Here is a 19,948-nt window from a genome sequence, read left to right on the forward strand (position 1 = left end):
TCTTCTATGATAATTAGCTTCAAATGACCGTAATATGATGAATGTGTACTGCCCCTCGTCTCTGTCTATTCTCACAAGCTATCTGCACGAAAGAATGTTTGGCCAGCTTCCATGGTTGTATACTTATAACCCCTGCTCAATAAACGCCCGCACATTTTGAGTGTTGACGAAGTGTTGGTGCGTCGAAACGATTATCCAGTTTAATAGCTTATTCTAGCTACATGTAATCGACGAGACACTTGGGGGGTTGCTGCTATCGCTCCTTTCCAACATTTCATCGTCAAAATGGTTTCCATACTCGGGAGGCACGTCCAAACCGCCGTCAGGCTCCACCAAATCCGCCGTCTCCGGGCTCTTCGGCCACACAAAATTGTCAAACGCATCAATGGGTATCTTTGGAGAAACAAACAAAACAATAGGCAGGGTGGCGTGGTATCGGAACTACAGTTTTCTTAGCATTCAGTCTGAGATGTGTCTCCTCGTATGATACTAACCTTCAACAAGTTGTCGTCGGGCTGAGCAACGTCGACAGCTACATGAAGCGTGTGTGTTGTACCGAGTCCTTCCGTGTCCATATCTGGAGAACACTTCTTCGGGTCTGTTGGTAGTGGTAGGTTTTGTATTACTCGATACACAGGTTGGGCGCAATCTTCCGGGTTTTCCACTGGCGCAAACCATTCCGCAACTTGGCGATCCCCATCAAATTGCTGCAGGGGCCGAGCAGTATTAATGGCAAACTTGTGAGATTCCAAGAGCTCGCATTTGATCTGTTTGATTTGCAACTTCTTGTTCAGCGGCGTCAGCTGTATCTCGAGAGGTATCGTTGTCCCGAGGGCCACAGCCTTGTGTGCTATCGAGATGCAGTATCGGACGTTGTCTGCCCAAGTCCCTTCCATGTACATGGGATCCATCAACTCAAAGGCCGAGTTCTGGACCGTTCTGTTGATACGAATCGGTTGGTAGGCGGTAGGCATCGATGTCGACGTCTTTCCTCGGATTGTCGATGCAGAGAGCTGGTATGATATGCTGCAGCAGCTGCATCCTCGGAAGGTCTCTGGCGTGTTGCCGGGTATGACCAACTTGAAAGGCCACTCGTGGGTTTCGATGTCACCCGATGCGGTCGAAGAAACCTTTTGCCCGTGGTCGATGACGAATGGGGGCAACTCGTCTTCGTATATCGGAATGGTACGAAAGTCGGGCCTCTTTGTGCTTACATCGTGGTCTCTGGAAAGCGCATGGTCAGTTTCGAGATACTCAATGTTGTGAATTTCATTCGGACCTGCACCGAAGAAAGCCAACCATTCGAAGTCGTACTCCGGTGGCATGCTGCCCGCAAGGCAGGCGCAAACTAAGCACTCCACTTAGGGTTTGCTCGCTGGCTTCATCAACTGGCCCTCTCAAGAAAACAAAGTCTTTCTTCAATCTGAAAGAAAGGTTCAGTCGTCAGCGAAAAGATTGCATCAAGGAACTTGGTGTTCCATACCGGATCTTGAGACAAGCACTTCCGTCCCCCCCAGTGATTCGAGAAAGGAAAGACCGCATTGTTCAGGAACTCCGCTTCTCAAAGAGGTGGTTTGTTTTGATATGGCCAACGAGAACCCATGATGATCATGATGATGGGAGGCGGAACGAGATTAAATCAGAAGATCTAGGGAATTGAAGATGGAAGTTTCTCGTCCATGTCGCCACAACTGGTCAATTGTTCACGGCAGAATAACATTCGGACTGCTGATAGAGACCGACATACGGTCATGTTCAGCCCTAAAATGGAGGCATCCGCGAAGGAGCCAGGGGCTCACGCGAGATGGAAGCAAGGGTTCAAGCTAGTTGCATGGTGCCAATGCCGGTGGGGAGTATTTCCTAGATAGGAAATAGCGGTTGGTTGAGGGCACTTTTCCGAGCTCGGGTTTCCTCCGTTGATGACATATGGCAAGAGAATTGCATATGATCATGAGAGAGGAAAAGCCATTTTTGACGTCGTGGCGTCGCCTGATTCCTGCACTGAAAGAATATGGCTGCAGACTGGATAATTCTGCGCGTATGAATCGCGCTGGGTTGACTCATGCGTGAGGTTCTGGCTTACAAGGCCTGTGAAACCAAACCTTCAATTTCCCTACAGCGGGATTTATATTCCGCCATGTAATAACCGAAAAGCTTAGAACGTGTTAAGGGTCTCTTGCAAGGAGTTTTTCGTGACACATTTTTGGTTCTGGTTTGCTAATGAGACTCGTCCAAGTCGTGTAAGTCGTGGAACGGACCGTGGCGCCGAATCTTCCTGCGAAGCAATGCGGAGTTCGGCGGAGTTGGTCCGGAGATGTCCCTTGGAGTAACCACCGGACTTGCCTGATTCAAGAGATCTGCTTGTGTGGGTAATCCTCGGCTAAAATGCCATTTCAACGGCTTGACGACGTCAGTGTTTCGTAGGACGGAATTCAAATTCCTGAACGAATCAGCAGCGAGAATTCCTCTCCTGGTTGGACTAGACTAGCTGGCCGGTTGCACCACAGAATGCACGCCAGTTCAGCGACGATCATATCATCTGACGCGGGTCGCAGATAAACCTGCTGGAGCTATTTCCACTAACATTTTTAGCCCCTGGTCGAATGAGACATACGTGTTTGCTCTGGTCGCAGTCTCTGATCACATGCCTTGGCATGGCCTTCTTGCAGGCTTAGGAATCTTTCCCCGCCGGGAAATAGTCATCAAATCTTGCTGACTTTTCTTCCCGTTCTGGCTTCATGGAAAACTCGCGATATGTTGGCCGATGATTTCCCGTCGAACAAACAGCATCTAGGCGGCATACCACGTCCATCCTGAAGCTAGGAAAACGACATTTAATCCTGTTCCTGCCGTCTTTCATCTCGTATTGTGTGATCAGTGAAATTCTCGGTGATAAATCGTCGCCTCATGCCATCCGTTCTTTCTGGATTGCGCCGTCATCGTCTCCATCATTCAGCCTCAGCTGAGGATTTACGCGCCCCGTTCACAAGTCGCCTTGGCATTTCCAGCAATGTCGCAGGCCTTATTGTCTAAGTCCACCATCACGAACATGGCTGCGCTCCCCGCATTTGGGGGCCACAGTCTGGTCCAGCTGGGTGAGATTCTCGATCGCTCACTTGATACAAGGCTTGGACGCGACCTCTCAAGCACCCCTGCAAACCTCTCACGCGTGGTCTACATCCCAAGACACAGGGACATCACTGTCCATCTTCCACTGTACGATGTGTCGAACACCTACTTTGATGCCGTCAAGAAGGAGCCGATAGGAAGCAGCAAGTACAAGCTGAACCTTGCCATGATGAGAAGGCCAAGCGGAGATGGAACGGATGCCGAGGTGCGCTACCTCGTTGATTTTCAGGAGGATGCCAAAGAAAAGACTGTGGTAGTTGAGCGCAGAGTTCCCACACATAACGGGGAAATAGTCAGCATGTAAGTCAACTTCATGGGTGCCCGTTTTCTCTACAGAGATGTTAACGTCTATTAAAAGGACTTTGCCGAAGGAAGGAGACGGTAGCTTCCAAGTCGAGCCGTTGAACACGGGCTCTAATACCCGCCTGTCGCTTCACAGCTCATTCCCTGTGCCCGACACGAAGGTAGTGGAGCAGCAAGTTCGACACCCCTGGTTCACGATATCTCATCGGACAAACACTAGTGCGAACGCACAAACTTCAAACCTGAAATGGCAGACATGCCCCAGGGAGCACGGCGCTCTCCGATACACGCTCGTCGACACAAGCGTAGAGCCTACAGATGGCAAGCCAGTCGTGCACGCCATTTATCACCACGCTGGAATCGCTTTTGCCCTACCTCACGACTACAGCGAAGGCGTTCTTCTCCTATCCGGGGATCTCAATGATGAAGCAGAGGCGTTGGCTGTCACGACCCTGCTGGGTCTGCTGGAACGAGTTCGCCAGGTTAACCAGCCTGCACCCCGACCGAGAAAGAAGTCTCTAGTGAAGAGGGTCCTGGGAAAGATTTGAGGCAGAAAATGCGGTGTGGAAGAAATATTGCCAAAAAGGGAGATTGTTTGAAATTGTGTGGGACAGAAGATGCTGCATTGGGACTTTAATTATTACTAACATTCTGCTGGGATTTTGCAACAAGAGGGCCGGCAAGACCGAAAACCTCACTGGCCATGATACCCTCAAAATTTGTATTATCGATTTACTCATACCACGTTCATAGATTAATTGCAGCTCACTCTCCTTTCCACTGAACCCGCGTTACCCTTCTCTACCTGAAGTCAAGAACCCGGGCTGTTGCTATGCTCTATCCTGCAGCCGGTAGCGGACAGCGCTCTAAGACCACCTCCAAAATGCCCGTGCCTTGACGAAGTCTAACGTCGCTTCCCCGCCTGAGCACAGATGTCTATGGATATGCACTTAGTATGACATCCTGCTGATCTGTTTTGCTGCGCCGGAGCACACCTACTACTTCGTGACAGTCTCGCGGCCTGCTTAAGAGGAGCTTGATAGCCAAACTCGGCACGAACATTGGCCATGATTACCTTGAGCTTTGGGAATTATTGTAGTCGAGTAAGCGATCGTCTAATAAGGTCAAAGTTCCTGAATATCAAAGCCGCATACCTAGATCCCATCAAAATTTATACTACAAACTCGCATCCCGAACTTCAACTCATGAGTAAGTAGGTAACCCAATGAAGCCAACCCAGTCCGTGCGCGCCTTCGAAGAGGTTGTGACTGACATAGCTTTTAATCTCAAAGTTGTATCTTGTCTGTTGATTGCTTGATTATGGCTTGTAACAATATCCTACTGTCCATATGGCATCGTATGCTGTCGCTGATGCGCACATCCATCTAACGTCTGGAATGTCGAACTGGGTTTTCTTTGGAGAAACGAGAAATACTTTATTGCAAATCGAGCGACATCCTAAAAAAGTTTCCCCTCCCACAAGATTCGATCTCTTTGTTTTTCGGCCATCAGAGGGCTAAAGTCTAGGTCATCAAGTCTTGACTCAAGCCGTCAGTAGTGACTGAACGAATTGAATAATTATATCAGTTCTTAAAATATCTATAATTACGATTTACAATGCAACTCTGTCAAACGTTCCGATGTCGGGTGTCACACCCAGAAGTCGCCGTCTTGAGTTTCACTTGGTGGTGGTGCCGTTGTCGGGATGGTCACCCGACATGATAAGACCCTTCCGATCCGACATGTCGGGACCGCGCACCGACTAGCCCTTTCCGGGGTCACCCCCAATTCCTTGCCTCCGACACTGCAGAAAATGGTCATTCTTATCTCAAGAAACTTAATTGAAAGGATCCGATAACGTCCCTTCTCCAGATTTTGGGTCGCATGAGAGCCAATCAGTGCCAATAAACCGTCTTGTTTGCATCTCCAAGTCCCCTCCGTCTTATCCACCTGGTGGAGCTCTGGGAATTTTGGACGAACGCCGCCAGAACCCGCGATGGAGCAGAGCCTCAATGGCACTGACTATCTTTAGTGCGTATCTGGGGTCTGAGACAAATCTCGGAGAGCCGATCGGTGGGAGGGGTGGAGGGCTCGGCGAAGCTGCTCGACGATACCCAAGTCATGCCGCCACTTTGACACATCTAAGGTTTGTGCCGGCCATAGCCGTCCATAGCAACTATATCTAACCCTCCCTCATCTATCTCTCCCTCCTTCGTGACTGAGCACACCTCGTTCATCCAAACTCTACAACACCTCACGATGTCTTCCTCTATTATGTGCAGGCGCGTGCCCGTGCCTCTTTGCAGATCTCTTCGTCTGCAGGGAGCACCAAGAAATGTACACACCACGGCGGCGAACCGTACTAGCACCGCGGTGCCAAAGTCTCAGACTCTTATTCCCCAGACCACAACAACAACAAAAAGATCGGCCCTTTCAAGATTACCAACACCAACCCTCCTCCGATCGCTATTCCTCACACAATTCACATCTTCGCCACTATTGATGAGGCTATCACTACCAATCCTCGGCTTTATCACAACATCAAAATCACTACTATTCAACCCCGACAGAAACCCGCTTCTAAACAAGCTGTTGAGATGGACTATATACGACCACTTCTGCGCAGGAACAAACGTTCCGGAAGTTAGGAAGGCAGTCGCCAACGTTAAGCAGATGGGTTACCAGGGAGTCATTCTCAACTACGCCAGAGAAATCGTCCTGGACACGAAGAAGGCACAGGCAGGATCGAAGGAGGGAGACTACGCACCGGCCTTTTATCAGATGGTACAGGAATGGAAGAAGGGAAACCTCGATACGCTTCAGATGATGGAGCCTGGCGACTTCATTGCCGTCAAGTAAGTCTATCAGGTCTCGTGCCCTAGAAGCTCAATGACTAACATGAAATCCTCAGGGTTACTGGCGCTGGTCCTATCGCCGTGGATGCTATGCGGGGATCCGCGACCATCCCAAAGGTTCTCAGCGAGGCCCTTGATGAGATTTGCGAAGCCGGAAAACAGAACGGTGCCCGTGTCTGGATCGACGCCGAGCAGCAGGCTCTCCAACCGACACTGGATGAGTGGACCATCGATCTTATGAGAAAGCACAACCGCGAAGCCCGCCCTCTGGTTTTCAACACCATCCAAGCATACCTCAAGGGCTCCACCGCCAACGTTGAACGCCACATTGCCCTCGCCGCGAAGGAAGGCTGGAGTCTCGGCATCAAGCTCGTCCGCGGCGCTTACATCGAGCACGAAGTGCGCTCTCTGATTCACGACACGATCGAGGACACCCACAACTGCTTCGACGACATTGCCGACATGTTCATCAGCCAACGACTGCCCAAGGGATCCGAGGGTCTTCAGTTCCCCTCGAGCGCGCTGTTCCTCGCCACCCACAACGCCAACAGCTCCACCAAGGCTATCTCCGCGCACCGACGCAGGCTGCTTGAGGGACAGACCACGACGACTTTGGAGTGCGGGCAGCTTATGGGATTGGCTGATGAGTTGAGCTGTGAGCTCTTGGACAACTACGACACCTGCGTGACGGACTCTGGGTTGAAGAGGGATGACATCCCCAAGCCTTTCAAGTACATCCCGTGGGGTTCTGTGGCGGAATGCATGGGCTACCTGCACCGCCGGGCTATTGAGAACAAGGGCGCGGTTGAGAGGACACGGCATGAAGCTGTCATTCTGAAGAATGAGCTGCGCCGGAGAGTCTTTGGTTAAGGTGTTGGTTTGAGCAATGCATCAAAATTAGATTATATCCTTAGATAATGACAAGCGAATTGATATCCTTTCATATGTTCATTTCATGTTCATTTCTTCAGTCATTATGTGATGTGTATGTGGATGAAAGCCAGGGCTCGAGATGTGTCCCCGCGTCATGAAATTTTGACTGACATAGGCGGCTGGCCCAGGTGTAAGTCACTTCTACGTTTCACTTGAAGTCCCTAGTTCGACAATTGCAGTGCAGTCGCTTGATTGTGCCAATTTCATTTTCAATTTGCAATCAACAAGAAAAAAATCATAAACAACGTCCACGCTGCGTTCTGTGTGCCCTGCAGAGGAACGCTCACATGGACACCGCAATCGCATTCGATCCCTCTGCGGCCTGTCCGGGACAAGCCTCGCGGTCTGTCCGTCGCGGTTGATAACAACAACAGCACTGATTGGCTGAGAAAAGTCGGGATGGCTTTCCGACCTCCACTTTGACCATCAGCTCGGATGTCAGGAATGTCGGAGTGTCCGTCCGACATTGCGTCAACCCCTAGCTAGCCCATATCGAGCAGGAGCCGAGTGATCGAGTGTCATCCTCCGAGAGATCGACTTGTATCCCCTTCAATGCTGATATCTTCATTCTGGTTGCGGTGTCTTTTCGGCTTGAATCTCCATGCCGATGTGTTCCGTCTGTGATTACAACCCAATTGCCTCTGCGTCCCCATATACTCGGCATTTTCGGCTGGGATTATCTATCTTTGGCTCTTCCAAACCCCCTCGTGATCTATCGACAAAAAGTCAATATCGAAAGGGGCTTCTGCAATTGCACGGCCGACACCACAACCCCGTTCAAGCATGGCCAATGCTTTCTCCCAGCCCCGTTTTCCCCGCGAACAATCTTGACTGAAGTGACGATCGTTCATGTCATCCAATGGTCACCGAGCATCCGAACCCCGGACTCCGCGTGCTCCCTACATACGCAGACGCCTCTTGCGTTGACATGACACAGGCTCAGCATGGCCACATGACTTTGTATGTGCAGCAACCACCCTAGTAAATGCATGCAATTGGGGCATGAAATTCATATGCATTTTGATGTGTTTATATAATATGTAGTTAACTAATATATATTTTTTTCCCCTATACTAACTATACTAAAAGTATTAATTTAAGCTAGGTTAACCCCTTTAATTAAAATAAAACTATATAAAAAACTTAGTAATAACTACTTACTGACCTTCTTACTGCTTTTATGTGATTAAGTGCCTTATTACTTATAATATAACTATATCACTAGAGATTATATAATCCCTATCTTCTATAAATATAAGGAGTTATTTAATATTTCTAGTAGCTTTAAAGAGCGTAAATTTAGGTATAATACTTTAGATTTTAATAATCTCTTCCTTATCTAATACCTTATAAGATCTATTATTAGGTATTATTAGTAAATTATTATAGTTATTAAGTATATAAACTATAATCTTATTAGGAGTATATAGCTTTCTAGAGGCTATATTCTTATTAATTAAGCTTAGAAACTCTTAAAGTAACTCCTCTAACTCTAAGAGTATTACTATATACTAAAAAAGGCTTACTAGATTATCTATTTAGTTTAAAGAGGTATTATAATTAGTTATAATAAGATTATAAAATATAAAGTAATTCTAATAGTTTTAGATTATAAAGCTATTAAGAGACTTAAAGAAGGCTTCTACTACCTATTATAATATAAAGTATAGATTTATAACTTTAGTAGGATTAATATTAAGTATTATAATAAAATACTCTATAAACTAAGTAAGGTAAGTATATCTATAGTAGCTCTTAAAGGTATTAATAATACTTTAATTTATTAGCTAAAACTTTAAGGTTATATTTAGAGGTAGGAATTTAATATATATCTCTACTAATAGTAGGTTAAGTTTAATAGTAGCTATATAGGTAGAGAAGTTATTTATAAAGAGGAAGATCTTTTAGTTTAGCTTCTTAACCTAAATATAGTAGTAAAATACCTCTAGTTAGTTTATTATAATAACTATAGTGAATTAAGTAGTTTTATTATACCTCTAGATAATATTAAATATATTAAAGTTAAACTCTTAAAGGGTATATAAGGTTTTATTTCTACTAATAGTGAAGATCTTAAAAGGGTTATCTCTTATTATATTAGTAGTGAGGTTTAGGGAAATTTAGGATTTATCCCTCTTAATATTAAGTTAAGAAGTAATAGCTTAGCTAGAGGTAAGTAGTTAATACTAATATAAACCTATTTTATCTATATTATATATATTATATAGGTTATATTTATAGATTAGTCTTTATATCTCTTTAATCTTCTAAGTTAATATTATATTAAGATTAATAGAACTACTCTTATTATAAAATAGCTAGTACTTTATATAATATTACTTCTTAAATAATTATACTTAGGTATAGCTAAAAGCAGGTAGATTAGAGGTATTAGACTTAAAGTTCTTTATATAAAGTATTATATACTAGATATATTATACTTAGTATTAAATAAGTTAAATAGTTATTTTAAATCTCTTTATTTTAAGCTTAATTTACTATTAGTAGAGTAGGTATTTAAGAGTTAGCTACTATATTATTACTATATATTATATTTTATTACTAAGTAGTTAATTAAAAACTAGCTTTTTCTACTTCTTTAAGAGGTAATAAGAGATATTAGTCTATATGATTTTAATATTATATATATTAAGTATATACTATATTATTACTCTTTAAGAAGGGTAAACTAGCTAGCTAGCTACTTACTTATAGAGGGCTAGTTTCTACTAAACGCTTAGTTTAGCTATTAGTAGTATTAGTATATATATATAGTATAGTAATATAGGTAGTAGAAGGTAGTATTAAGGGTAGGTTAGCTAGTGAGGGTAAAATTAACCTTTTTTATATAAAAAATTAGCTTAAATTACCCCTATTAGACCCCCTATTATACCCTAATAAAGCTCTATTTTTTACTAAAAACCCCCTACTATAGGCCTTTAAATAGGATAATCTGAGGAGGCATATATAATATATAGAAATGCAAAAAATCGTGTTCAGACTATATAAAATAAGGTGGGCAGCTCATAAGTATGCATTTTGACCTAGTTATGCGTTTTGGGGGTGATGCATTTTGTAGCATGGTTGCTGTGTCAATCCAATGTAACCATCTCCAGACAGGCTCCGATGCCAGGAAGAACACAAAGTGTGGGGTAACAAGGCATCCCCTTCCTTTGAGTCTTCTCCCTTCTGCCGCACTGATAAGACCCCGGAATACGGAGCAAAAAAAGCCACTCGGCTATCTGCGGTGCGCGTCAGCTACTCGCACCCCAGCGCTGATAAGCCATCCATGAATGCGCTAAACCGCTTGGCCGTGCCCCCAAATTCGCCAGTCGCACACAGCTAAATAAAGACAACGCGCTGCCGCAGCCATGAGTTCCGTTGTCGGAAGCTCGCTCCGACAATATCTGCAACGGCGAACGAACATCACCAACAAGAGCCCTCGCTCAACGAAACGACATGGAATTCAGTGACACGAGCCCTGGAAACCGTTCAAGATGCCGCAATTAAGCCAGGGACAATACAAAGTGACGAAAAAATGTCAAAAAGCGTGCGTGCGGGGAACCCCGAAAACGGAATGGGAGGGCTCACATGACTAACATTTTTCTGTGTGTTTCTGAAAATTAGTTGCGAGAGATGCAGGGTGATGAAGGTCAAGTGCTCGGGCTCACAACCGTGCACGAGATGTGACCGGAAGAAGCATCGGTGCATCTTTGCGGTTGAGGATAAGAGGATATCGGTCCCGGAGAGGTGAGTTGTCGTTGAGCCGGGCGGGCGCGTGTTGTCGGGACTCTCCAGTTGACCCACTCTACCAGTTACCTCCGTGAACTTCAGAATCGGAACAGCGAACAGGCCTCGGATCGGTCGGTCAGGGCGGTGAGCCGGGGTCATGACATTGACGATGGCCCTTCGCGGTATAGCGAGCCGTATGGGACGCCGCATCGTCAACCCCTGCCTCGGCGTGAGGAGGTGACTGGGCAACTGGAAACTCCAAGTCACGGTTGGTTCTTGAATCCGATATGGAGGTCCTCCTGGGTTATGCAGTGAGACTGACTTGAATACATAGACAGCCCACTCATTGGCGGAGACCAGCAGTCTGAGCCAGAGTCTGAGTCCGATGATCGTGGTGATACACCTGCACACCACGGTGACTTTGGGCCCGGGTTCCGACAGAACCCGTTAGTCGACAACGACTACACGTTTGCCAAAGCAGGCGGGAAGTACTGTAAGTAATTTCTCTCGCCATCTTCTTAAGCATGGACGCGCTGATAGAGGCTCTCAGGGTACATGGGGCCAACTTCATCATGGTCCTTCTGCCGCAGAGTCCTAGCCCTGCTTGGGAAGAGAATCCCAGAAGCAGCGCCAGATCCATGGCATCTCCCCCACGAGGGAGCTTTCCGCATGCAATGGAAACCACTTGGAACCAATGAGGAGCCAGATGTTTCGAACCTTCCGCCATTAGACTACGCCATGTTCCTCTTCAACACGGCCAAGTTCTACCTCGGCGCGGTGTTCTACCTCATCGACGAGAAGTCATTCATGAAGAATCTGCATGAGTTCTACGATGACCCTGCTGCGAAAGCAGGCTCATCAAGGCTCTGGTACGCACAGTACCTGTTGATACTGGCCTTTGGCAAGGCATTCGTGGTATCCCAGAGCAGCTCCCATACCGGCCCAGCAGGCGTCCAGTATGCTACGAGGGCCATGTCACTGCTGCCGGACTTGTCCGGACTCGAACCTGATACGATATCGTCGATACAGGCTCTGGCTCTGGCGGCTGTCTACTTTCAGTGTCTCGATATGAGACTAGCGGCATTTCAACATGTGAGTTGAGCGTCATGTACACTCAGGATACAAGTACTAACCCCAGCCCAGATAGGACAAGCATTACGTATCAGCATCGTCGAAGGCATATACCGGCACATGCCGGAAGAGGTCGTCGGCGTGGAACATTCGCGACGCTGTAATATTGTGTTCTGGGTGGTGTACACCCTGGACCGGGAGTTCTCTGCTCTGATGGGAGCACCTAGTTCGATTCGAGACGAGGATATCACAGTGAAGCTGCCTTCACAAATGGACAACTCCTTAGACGCCCTGAACATGACGCTCCACGTGCGGCTTTCGCGTTTGATGGCGCGCATTCTTACCAGTGAGTCTTTTACCGCGTCTCGTTTGAGATTCCACTCGCTGACTGGAGACCTTAGCGGTGTACGGTGTCGGCAAATCGTTTGATGGATCGCTTGTTTCAAATACCCAGTCCATCCTTCGGGATCTTGCGCGACTTTCCCGGGACTTGACGGCGCTTCTTGATACGCATTTTCAGGGTTCGGTAAGCAGAGCGTCGAGGATGGCCTTGAGGCTCATCCTCTCGTACCACCACGTAAGTCAACACCCTCCCCGGGCTTGAAGACATTCAGCTTAGACAACCAGTGCGTTGTTCTTACAACTCGACCTCTGGTGATGTGCGCCTTGCACATCCATATCGAACATTCCGATCTACGAGCTACGCAGACAGTCTCTTTGACACCATCCGTTGCGTCATTATTACAATCCTGCGTTGATTCGGCTCAGACAGTCCTCAGGACACTCCGAGTGCTTGGCGACGAAGATTTGCTAGGTCAGTAAATATTCCCCAGACCCCATCAATATATCCTAACATGGCGATCAAGATGCTAACTGCCCATCAGAGGCTTTCCTCCCCTTCCAACTCGAAGATGCCTTCTCCTCCGCCTTCCTCCTCTACCTTGTCCGCGTCATCGACCCCTCCCTCCTCCACGACGACACCTGGTGCGAAAACATCAAGTGCGTCCTAGACAAGATGATATCCAAGGGCAGCCTCGTGGCCCCGCTGCGCAAGCTCGAGCTCAGCCAGCTGGAGAACATCATGACGGCCTTCACCCCGGCCCCGGAACAGCCCCCGACGCCGTCGCCGAGCACGGCGCATCCGCAGCATCACGACCACGGCTCGTTCTTGGACCAGATGGATCACGAGGAACCTGGCTGGGATATTTTCGACACGGGCGGGATGGGCGGTCTGTCTCCGCAGGCGCTGCTGGACCTGGCTGAGCGGTTGGATGTGGAAGACTTGATGCAGTCTGTGGATCATGAGGTTTCATGAGGGGTTTCACGAGAATAATGATAGTCATGTAGTAATGTCAGTGGGCGATTCCCAGGAGCAAGTGTTCATGTAGCCCAATCGGCCGTGTCATCTATTTCATAAAGAAGCTTTCGCTTCTTCGGTGGATGGGCTTGCTAGTCATTGGAGTCCTTGGCGTACTGCAGACATGAACTATGCGAGGACAACCACATCAGCTCGAAGTTCAAGATGTGTTCCTGTACATGGAGGGGACTTACGGGAATCACCTGGGCCTTCTCAAGGTCCCAAACGCCGTTCTTGGCGTACACATCGTTCTTGATCAACTCCCACGCCTCATCGGCATCCTTGACGGTGTAGATGATCATGCTGCCCTTAAAAGCGGGTGTCTTGCCTTCTGACGGGTGCTCAGACTCGAACATGGCTCCTGGGATATCTCAGTCAGATCTGGCCAAGCATCCATATTCATGAGGGTGCCCACCGCCGACAGCCACCTTGCCCTCCGAAGCAGCAGACTTGGCCGCAGCCAAATGAGTCCTTGTGAACCGTCAGCTCCCTTATCGCATCACCATCATCTGTTTCATGAGATAGATGCTCACGGTCTGATCTCCAAGCGCTTGGCGAGCGCGTCGGGCTTATCCGGGAGGATGCAGAGGAACTCCTTCTTTGCAGCGGTGGCCATTGTGCGATATCTGAAGGTGAACGGCGAAGTCTGTGCTACGAAACGGCTTCTTCGGGTTACGTATCGAGATGCGGGGATGAGAGGCGTCCGCAAGATGCGAGTGGGGATGGACATTGTGGATTGAACGGAGGGGGTTTGCGGAGATGGCTGCCGCTGAGTCGCTGACTGTTCAATGGTTCCGTTGAGTGAGAGGGTGTCATGTGATGTGCGGAGGGTGAGAGTCGGGGAGTGCGTGTTCGAATGCTCCGAGGTCGGACCCGACAACCGAGACTAGCCGGCGTTGGTCGGTGCTGTTGAGCCCGGGTCTTCCGGCCACGGTGTTCCCGGCATCGTGGAGTGTGATTGAGGCTCTATGAAGAGGGTTCGGAAGTAGTTCGATGAGGGAGGATGAACTACTCCTAGAGTTCTGGCTTGGTGTTATTACTACAAAGAAGCCAAAAAAGAATGCAAAAAAACGAGGTCGAGCCCGGGTTCGAACCGGGGTTACCGGAAGACTTTGAGGTGATCAAAATCCGGCTGACAGGGAGTCAGCATGGGAATGAACAGACGCGCTGTTGGTGAGGAGAGCTTACAGTGATAACCACTACACTACACAACCGACTGTGCACCAAAGTGGAGGCACGCGATGCCAGATCGATACGCGAATCCAAAATATGGATGACGATGACACGTCGCGCTCGTCCGGAAGCGAGAACGCGATATGCAAGGTCCTTGACGCGTCATGACACGGCGAGGGAAATGTAGACTCAGGAAGCAACACAACCTGCTTGAATGGTCCTCGAACATCAAACATGAAGACAACGTCTATCATATACGCATTCGCTAAGATTAATTACAATACTAGGTCTATCTAACTACAGCGCCTAGACTATGCCCGCTTCAAGCGCCGCATCGACGTGGAACTCGTAAACCGGCCGCCCATACAACTCAATGCTCTTCCCACCATACACAAAACTCCCCTTCGTCGTTGTTGGCGCCCGAATCGTCACGTAGAGATCGCCCCCCTCAACCTTCCACTCCGCGCTCAAGTCCCCATCAAACGCAGTCACAACCTTCGCCCTCGCCGTCTTCAACCCCATCTCGACACCGGCCGCCGGCGCAACCACCCAGTTCCTGTACCCGAACCCGTCCGTCCCCGCAGCAGGCTGCACGCCCGCCGCCCATTCCGTCAGCACATACGTCGCCGCGCCTCCCCACGGGTGACTCAGGCTCGTGAACAGGCCGAGGCCGGGCTGCAGCGTCGCGGCGTTGACGTACTCCCAGCTCGTGCCGACCGCGCTCTTGTTCGCGGCCTCGGTGCCGGGCAGCATCGCGCCCCAGAGGCTCTCGATGAGCGCCTTGCCCGTGGCCGTGGCGTTACCCATGAAGAGCGCGTTCAGGAGGAAGCCGTTGGTGTTCGGGGAGATGTTGATGCTGCTGTCGTTGGAGGAGGCGAGCGAGGTGTCCTTGTACCCGGGGCCGAGCTTCAGCAGCGAGAGCGCCTCGATGGACCGCGCGGTGCGGTTGGGCGATGCGACGCCGGAGGTGATGCAGAACGCTGTTCCCGCAACGGAGGTGTCGTTCAGTGAGGCGAGCGAGTATCCGTACGCCCCGATGTCGTCGTTCCACAACTTCTCGTTGATCGCGTCGGCGAGCGAGGACGCGGCCGTGCGGTACTTGGTCGCGGAGGCGGTGTCGTTCAGCATGGCAGCCACGTCGGCGGCTCCGTTCAGGCTTTGCACCGCTTCGCAGGAGATGGCCGAGCCGCCGTCCGCGGGGCCGGTGAAGGCGAAACCGCCGTCAAAGGTGAGTAGCCCCGTTGTCTTGTTGATTTGCGGGAGAAGCCAGTCGATGACCTTCTGCCACTGCGGCCAGGTCGAGCGCGCCCAGTCGAGGTCGTTGGTCAGGCGCACGTGGTCGTTGAAAGCCATGAGGCCGAGGAGCTGATAGTCCTGCAGCCCGTAGCTCCCGGATGGCGCCAGGGCGTTCGCGATGGACTTGAGGTCGTAGCCCAGGTTGGGCGAGATGCTCATTTGGCCGTTGGCGATCTGAGTATCGAGCAGCACCTGCAGAGTTCCCCGGGACTGGTCTGTTCGTGAGGTGCTGATGGCTGAGATGCGGGCGGTGTGGTAGAAGTCGCCGAGCCAGACAAGTCTGTCACGCTTCGGCCCGTCGAGGCAGACGCTCTCATAGTTGGCTCGCGTGCCGTACTCGACCAGCACATTTTGGCTGGTGAGACTGTTCGAGTATAGGGTTGAGCCGTTGACCGTATCGTATGCGAGCGCGTTCTTGAAGTAGGCCGCGTGGTCTTGGTAAGCACCGAATCCAAAAGAGCCGGTGAAGTCGGGCGTCCCAGAGTACGATGCGCCCGATGAGATTAGAGCCCAAGGGTAATCGGAGCGTGAGATGTTGAAGACTTGCGTATCGTTGATGGAGACTGCTAGGTGGCCGCTCGGCGACATGGATGTCGAGATGTGGTACCAGGTATCCTCCTTCACGGCGAAGGGAACCTTGAAGACGTCCAAGAGGTAAGATGTCAAGGTCGTCTGGTTCACGAAGTCGGGGCCGTACGAGAGCGAAATGGTGTTCGGAGGCGTAAGAGTCTCATTCACATTGGCAAATCGGTTGGATTCGGGGAGTTCGCCGGTGAGTAGGATTGTGTATCCGTTGCCCGCGATCGCTCCACCCTGGATGTTGGTCAGCTCACGGTCTTGCAAGACCACCATGATCATCCTCCTGCACTCACCGTAACCCACCAACTGCCTCCCTTCTTGATCTTGGTATCAAATTCCAGTGTGTAGTTGGTCCACGCAGTCGCCTTCCACGTCATTGAAGGTCTCGTGCTCTGTGCCAGCACACCATTCTCCTCATCAACCGTCCAAATAGCTGGTTGACTTCCCTTGTCAACACACGCAGCAGTCGCGGCCCTGGCGCCCAGCTTCCAAATCTCATTCAAAGCCTCATCGTCGCTGGAAAACTGGCCCGGAAGGTCCTCCGGCTCAATAGTTGGGATCGTCGCTTCGAATCCCACATTCGAGAACGTGACCGTGGTGTTGGTCAACAGCCTGACGGATTGCCATTTCTGTCCACCTTGAAGAAGAGGCGAGACGGTTTTGCTCTTCGTTGTGATATTGAATGTCTCGACGCGGAAGCTGTTTCCCAGCTGGTTCGAGAAGCTGTATGGCCCGTCACCGAAGGGGTGGTGCAGCCCGTCGAAATGCTCGGTGTACTTCACCTCGATCTGGGTGGGGCCGTCGAGAGTGGAGACCTCAAACACCGGAAATCCCGCTCGCTCGGCTCCATAGTCGAGAGTGGCTATCGGGACATCCGGTGTGAGGGTGAAAGGGGCAAAGGACTGAGTTTTTACTTGGGCTTGCGCGCCGAGAGCAATGCCATGAGGTGTGAAGATGCTAATCGCGGGAGATAAGAGTTAGCAAGTGAACAGAACGGGATGCTGAGTAAAACTCACTGAGCATCGGATGACTGGTCGGTTCCTGCAGCTGGTGCACCTTCGGCTGCAACCGCAGCCAAAAGCAGCAGGAAAGACAGTACCATAATTCCGATTTCGTTCCGAATGACTGAGGCCCAATACAGCGCAGCGAAAAGTCAAAGTGAATCGGAAGTCAGTCTGCTCAATGGTTGGGCAGAATACCAACAGCACGGTTCCGGAGTGAAAGTGTAAACAACGTAAACAATCTGAAGATTACACAGCCGTGTCGAACAGCTCGAAGTCTTTAAGCATGAACCCTCGGGAAATTGGACACCGAGAAGTCCAAACGGCGCTCGTCTCGTCCTCTATTACGACGATGTCGTTTGTCAATATTTCGATCGTCCCCGAGATCGCGTCTTCTCCCCCACAATCCGATTGGACCGCGCAAGCAACTAACCCAATCCTGCGCGTGCGGGGGAATCTTTTCGCAAACAATACGACCCTTTCGCGTCGTAGTTTGCGGGGAAGTTTGCGGGGGAGTTACCATGTGGTCGTATCCCGAGTGCATGAGTCGCTTGGCCGGTAGTTCGAGTCGGTGAGGTGTCATTGTCACCCGGACCGAGTCAGATGCCGAACCGAACCGACTCAGTCATGAGGTGGCTGTTGAGCCTCAATTGACAATATGGACTTCGGTAGAACTACACAGCTAGTGAGCCAGTCACCTGGTGTTCATTATTGTGAACATCTTGGTTGGAATTACGATTGAGGCATGGCAAGGATTATTATAATAAACGGACAACTTTGAAACCAAAATTAATAACGAGTCGAATACCAGGATGTCCGTCAAATCATTTGCTCACCATGACTGCGGGAAATGTTGATGGAGCACACATGAACGCTTCATCCCGGATTCACACATGCGTGATAATCGTTATCATTAGATTCCGAGTCCTAGGTATCGGGAGAAAAGCTTCTTGCGGCTCAAGCCCACAATTTGCGGCTCAATGACTCCCTCGAAATGACTGACGTTCAAGTTGTTGAACGTGGAAGGATTGATAACAGGGGTATTTCTATCCGTTGTTATCGTTCTTCTTCTCGTCCAAGCAAATACACAGTGCAGCCATCAGCGCCATGTCCACTCCCGGAGCCACTGTGAGCGCATATGTCTGTTTGCCTCCGAAAAAGTCCCGAGCCCTCAGCATGTTGCGGTCGATCCTACCCAAGACTTGGCCGGTACTGGAATCAACAATGTCTGCCTGGGTTGAAAGCCAGTTTCCTTTCATTTCCAACGTCTCTGTCTTGCCGGTGCTTGGTGAGATGAAAGTAGCAGTTGCCTTGGAGCCAATCACTGCGTGCATAGTCAGTTTGATATTTCAAGGGGAGGCAAGATGAGGATCTTACAGGCGAAACTGTTCTTGACTTCCATAATCTTCTTATCGTGTGGGTCGATGGCGGCGAAGGTTGTGTGAAGGTGGAAGTGTTCTTTTACGATATCGAAGAGATGGGTACCGCTCATATCGTAGATCGACTTGCGCCCCGAGATTGACATGACCTTTCCCTTTACGCTGAAAATCGGTGTGCCGTTGACGAGTTTGATGTCGAAGTTGTCGCCGGTGAGGGAGAGCATCTTCTCTTTCAGTATCAAGGTCTCAGTCTGTCGCGCGGTTACTTGCGGAAAGATTCCGACGGAGTTGCCTGCGGGTGCTAATTGATGGGCCGCCATTTTCGAATATCTCGTTCAGATTGGGTCTAGGATGTGACGGACAGCTTGTCTAGTCTTGTTATTGGATGCTATTGATGATTGAAGGTGTGAAGAAACAGGTTGCGCTGTCAGGGTCGCTAGTGAGTAAAGGGAGGACATTGTAGCTTTTATTCAGCTCATAAATAAGCAGGCGCTCTTCCCCTTTCGTGCCACTCTCAACAATGACGCTGATTATTGGCTCGGGAAGGGCAACACATTCCTTCCTTCCGTCCAAAGTCTCACAGCGATGGGCATGATCCCCGCGCACCGGCTCTTTCTCATCGCTGAAGCCACAAGGAGGTTTCACCCAGTGACGTCACGCCCGAGCTTAAAGAGGCCTCATCTCACCACAAATGCGCGTTAGGCTGCTCCTTCCCACCCGTTTACCGCTTAGTGAGGGGTAGTTAGACGAAGTCACTTTGGGGAACTGGCGCCAGTGGCGTTGACACCGCCATCTGACGGTTACTCAGCCGCACGCAAGTCGCGGACGAGCTGTCGGCCTTGGAGACAAGTTGCATGATAGATAGACGCGGTCTCCCACAGCCTCTAGCCGTTTATCTTTCGCATGGGAGAGAACATCATTTCACTGGGATTACCTCGCTCAATGGACCAGCGGGCAAGCTAAGACATGCTCGCTCTTGGATAGAGCATGTCACACTGCCGAACAGCCACAATGGTCTGAAGTATGCTGTTCGCACAGCCACATCAAGGCTTTTCACAGCAGAATCACCGCGTTCTGCCTGGAGCCTCAGCCACGACGCGCGCCACGACGAGAGGCGCGAGACCGAAGCTTTGTGGGGAG

At 49.8% G+C, this 19,948-nt stretch overlaps 6 protein-coding genes and 1 pseudogene across 7 annotated transcripts; 3 read left to right on the forward strand and 4 right to left on the reverse strand.

Moving 5' to 3' along the window:
- Positions 1 to 213: 213 nt before the first annotated feature.
- GCG54_00005448 (uncharacterized protein) lies at positions 214 to 1,542 on the reverse strand (the record flags this gene model as incomplete). Its single annotated transcript, XM_045405471.1, is given in 4 exon segments — positions 214 to 441; positions 495 to 1,348; positions 1,362 to 1,423; positions 1,484 to 1,542. 4 exon segments carry the CDS (start codon positions 1,540 to 1,542, stop codon positions 214 to 216), a joined length of 1,203 nt encoding a protein of 400 aa, XP_045260452.1.
- Positions 1,543 to 3,049: 1,507 nt separating this feature from the next.
- GCG54_00005449 (uncharacterized protein) lies at positions 3,050 to 3,980 on the forward strand (the record flags this gene model as incomplete). Its single annotated transcript, XM_045405472.1, has 2 exons — positions 3,050 to 3,429; positions 3,488 to 3,980. The coding sequence occupies 2 exons, from the start codon at positions 3,050 to 3,052 to the stop codon at positions 3,978 to 3,980; spliced, it is 873 nt and encodes a 290-aa protein (XP_045260453.1).
- A 1,711-nt stretch (positions 3,981 to 5,691) lies between these two features.
- On the forward strand, positions 5,692 to 7,157 carry GCG54_00005450 (putative proline dehydrogenase; the record flags this gene model as incomplete). The annotated part of the gene is made up of 2 exons (XM_045405473.1): positions 5,692 to 6,287; positions 6,344 to 7,157. 2 exons carry the CDS (start codon positions 5,692 to 5,694, stop codon positions 7,155 to 7,157), a joined length of 1,410 nt encoding a protein of 469 aa, XP_045260454.1.
- Positions 7,158 to 10,866: 3,709 nt separating this feature from the next.
- Positions 10,867 to 13,338, forward strand: GCG54_00005451 (annotated as a pseudogene). The gene is made up of 7 exons: positions 10,867 to 10,970; positions 11,036 to 11,220; positions 11,287 to 11,445; positions 11,503 to 12,044; positions 12,096 to 12,369; positions 12,425 to 12,837; positions 12,908 to 13,338. Coding segments are annotated over exons 1-7 (2,108 nt in total).
- Positions 13,339 to 13,472: 134 nt separating this feature from the next.
- GCG54_00005452 (Fusaric acid biosynthesis protein 2) lies at positions 13,473 to 14,110 on the reverse strand (the record flags this gene model as incomplete). The annotated part of the gene is made up of 4 exons (XM_045405474.1): positions 13,473 to 13,496; positions 13,575 to 13,741; positions 13,796 to 13,851; positions 13,914 to 14,110. The coding sequence occupies 4 exons, from the start codon at positions 14,108 to 14,110 to the stop codon at positions 13,473 to 13,475; spliced, it is 444 nt and encodes a 147-aa protein (XP_045260455.1).
- A 749-nt stretch (positions 14,111 to 14,859) lies between these two features.
- GCG54_00005453 (uncharacterized protein) lies at positions 14,860 to 17,530 on the reverse strand (the record flags this gene model as incomplete). Its single annotated transcript, XM_045405475.1, has 3 exons — positions 14,860 to 16,662; positions 16,722 to 17,385; positions 17,445 to 17,530. The coding sequence occupies 3 exons, from the start codon at positions 17,528 to 17,530 to the stop codon at positions 14,860 to 14,862; spliced, it is 2,553 nt and encodes an 850-aa protein (XP_045260456.1).
- Positions 17,531 to 18,475: 945 nt separating this feature from the next.
- On the reverse strand, positions 18,476 to 19,128 carry GCG54_00005454 (uncharacterized protein; the record flags this gene model as incomplete). The annotated part of the gene is made up of 2 exons (XM_045405476.1): positions 18,476 to 18,753; positions 18,807 to 19,128. 2 exons carry the CDS (start codon positions 19,126 to 19,128, stop codon positions 18,476 to 18,478), a joined length of 600 nt encoding a protein of 199 aa, XP_045260457.1.
- Between the last annotated feature and the right edge of the window lie 820 nt (positions 19,129 to 19,948).

This window comes from Colletotrichum gloeosporioides (assembly GCF_011800055.1).
Source record: "Colletotrichum gloeosporioides strain Lc1 chromosome Unknown consensus_67, whole genome shotgun sequence".
NCBI classification, from domain to species: domain Eukaryota; kingdom Fungi; phylum Ascomycota; class Sordariomycetes; order Glomerellales; family Glomerellaceae; genus Colletotrichum; species Colletotrichum gloeosporioides.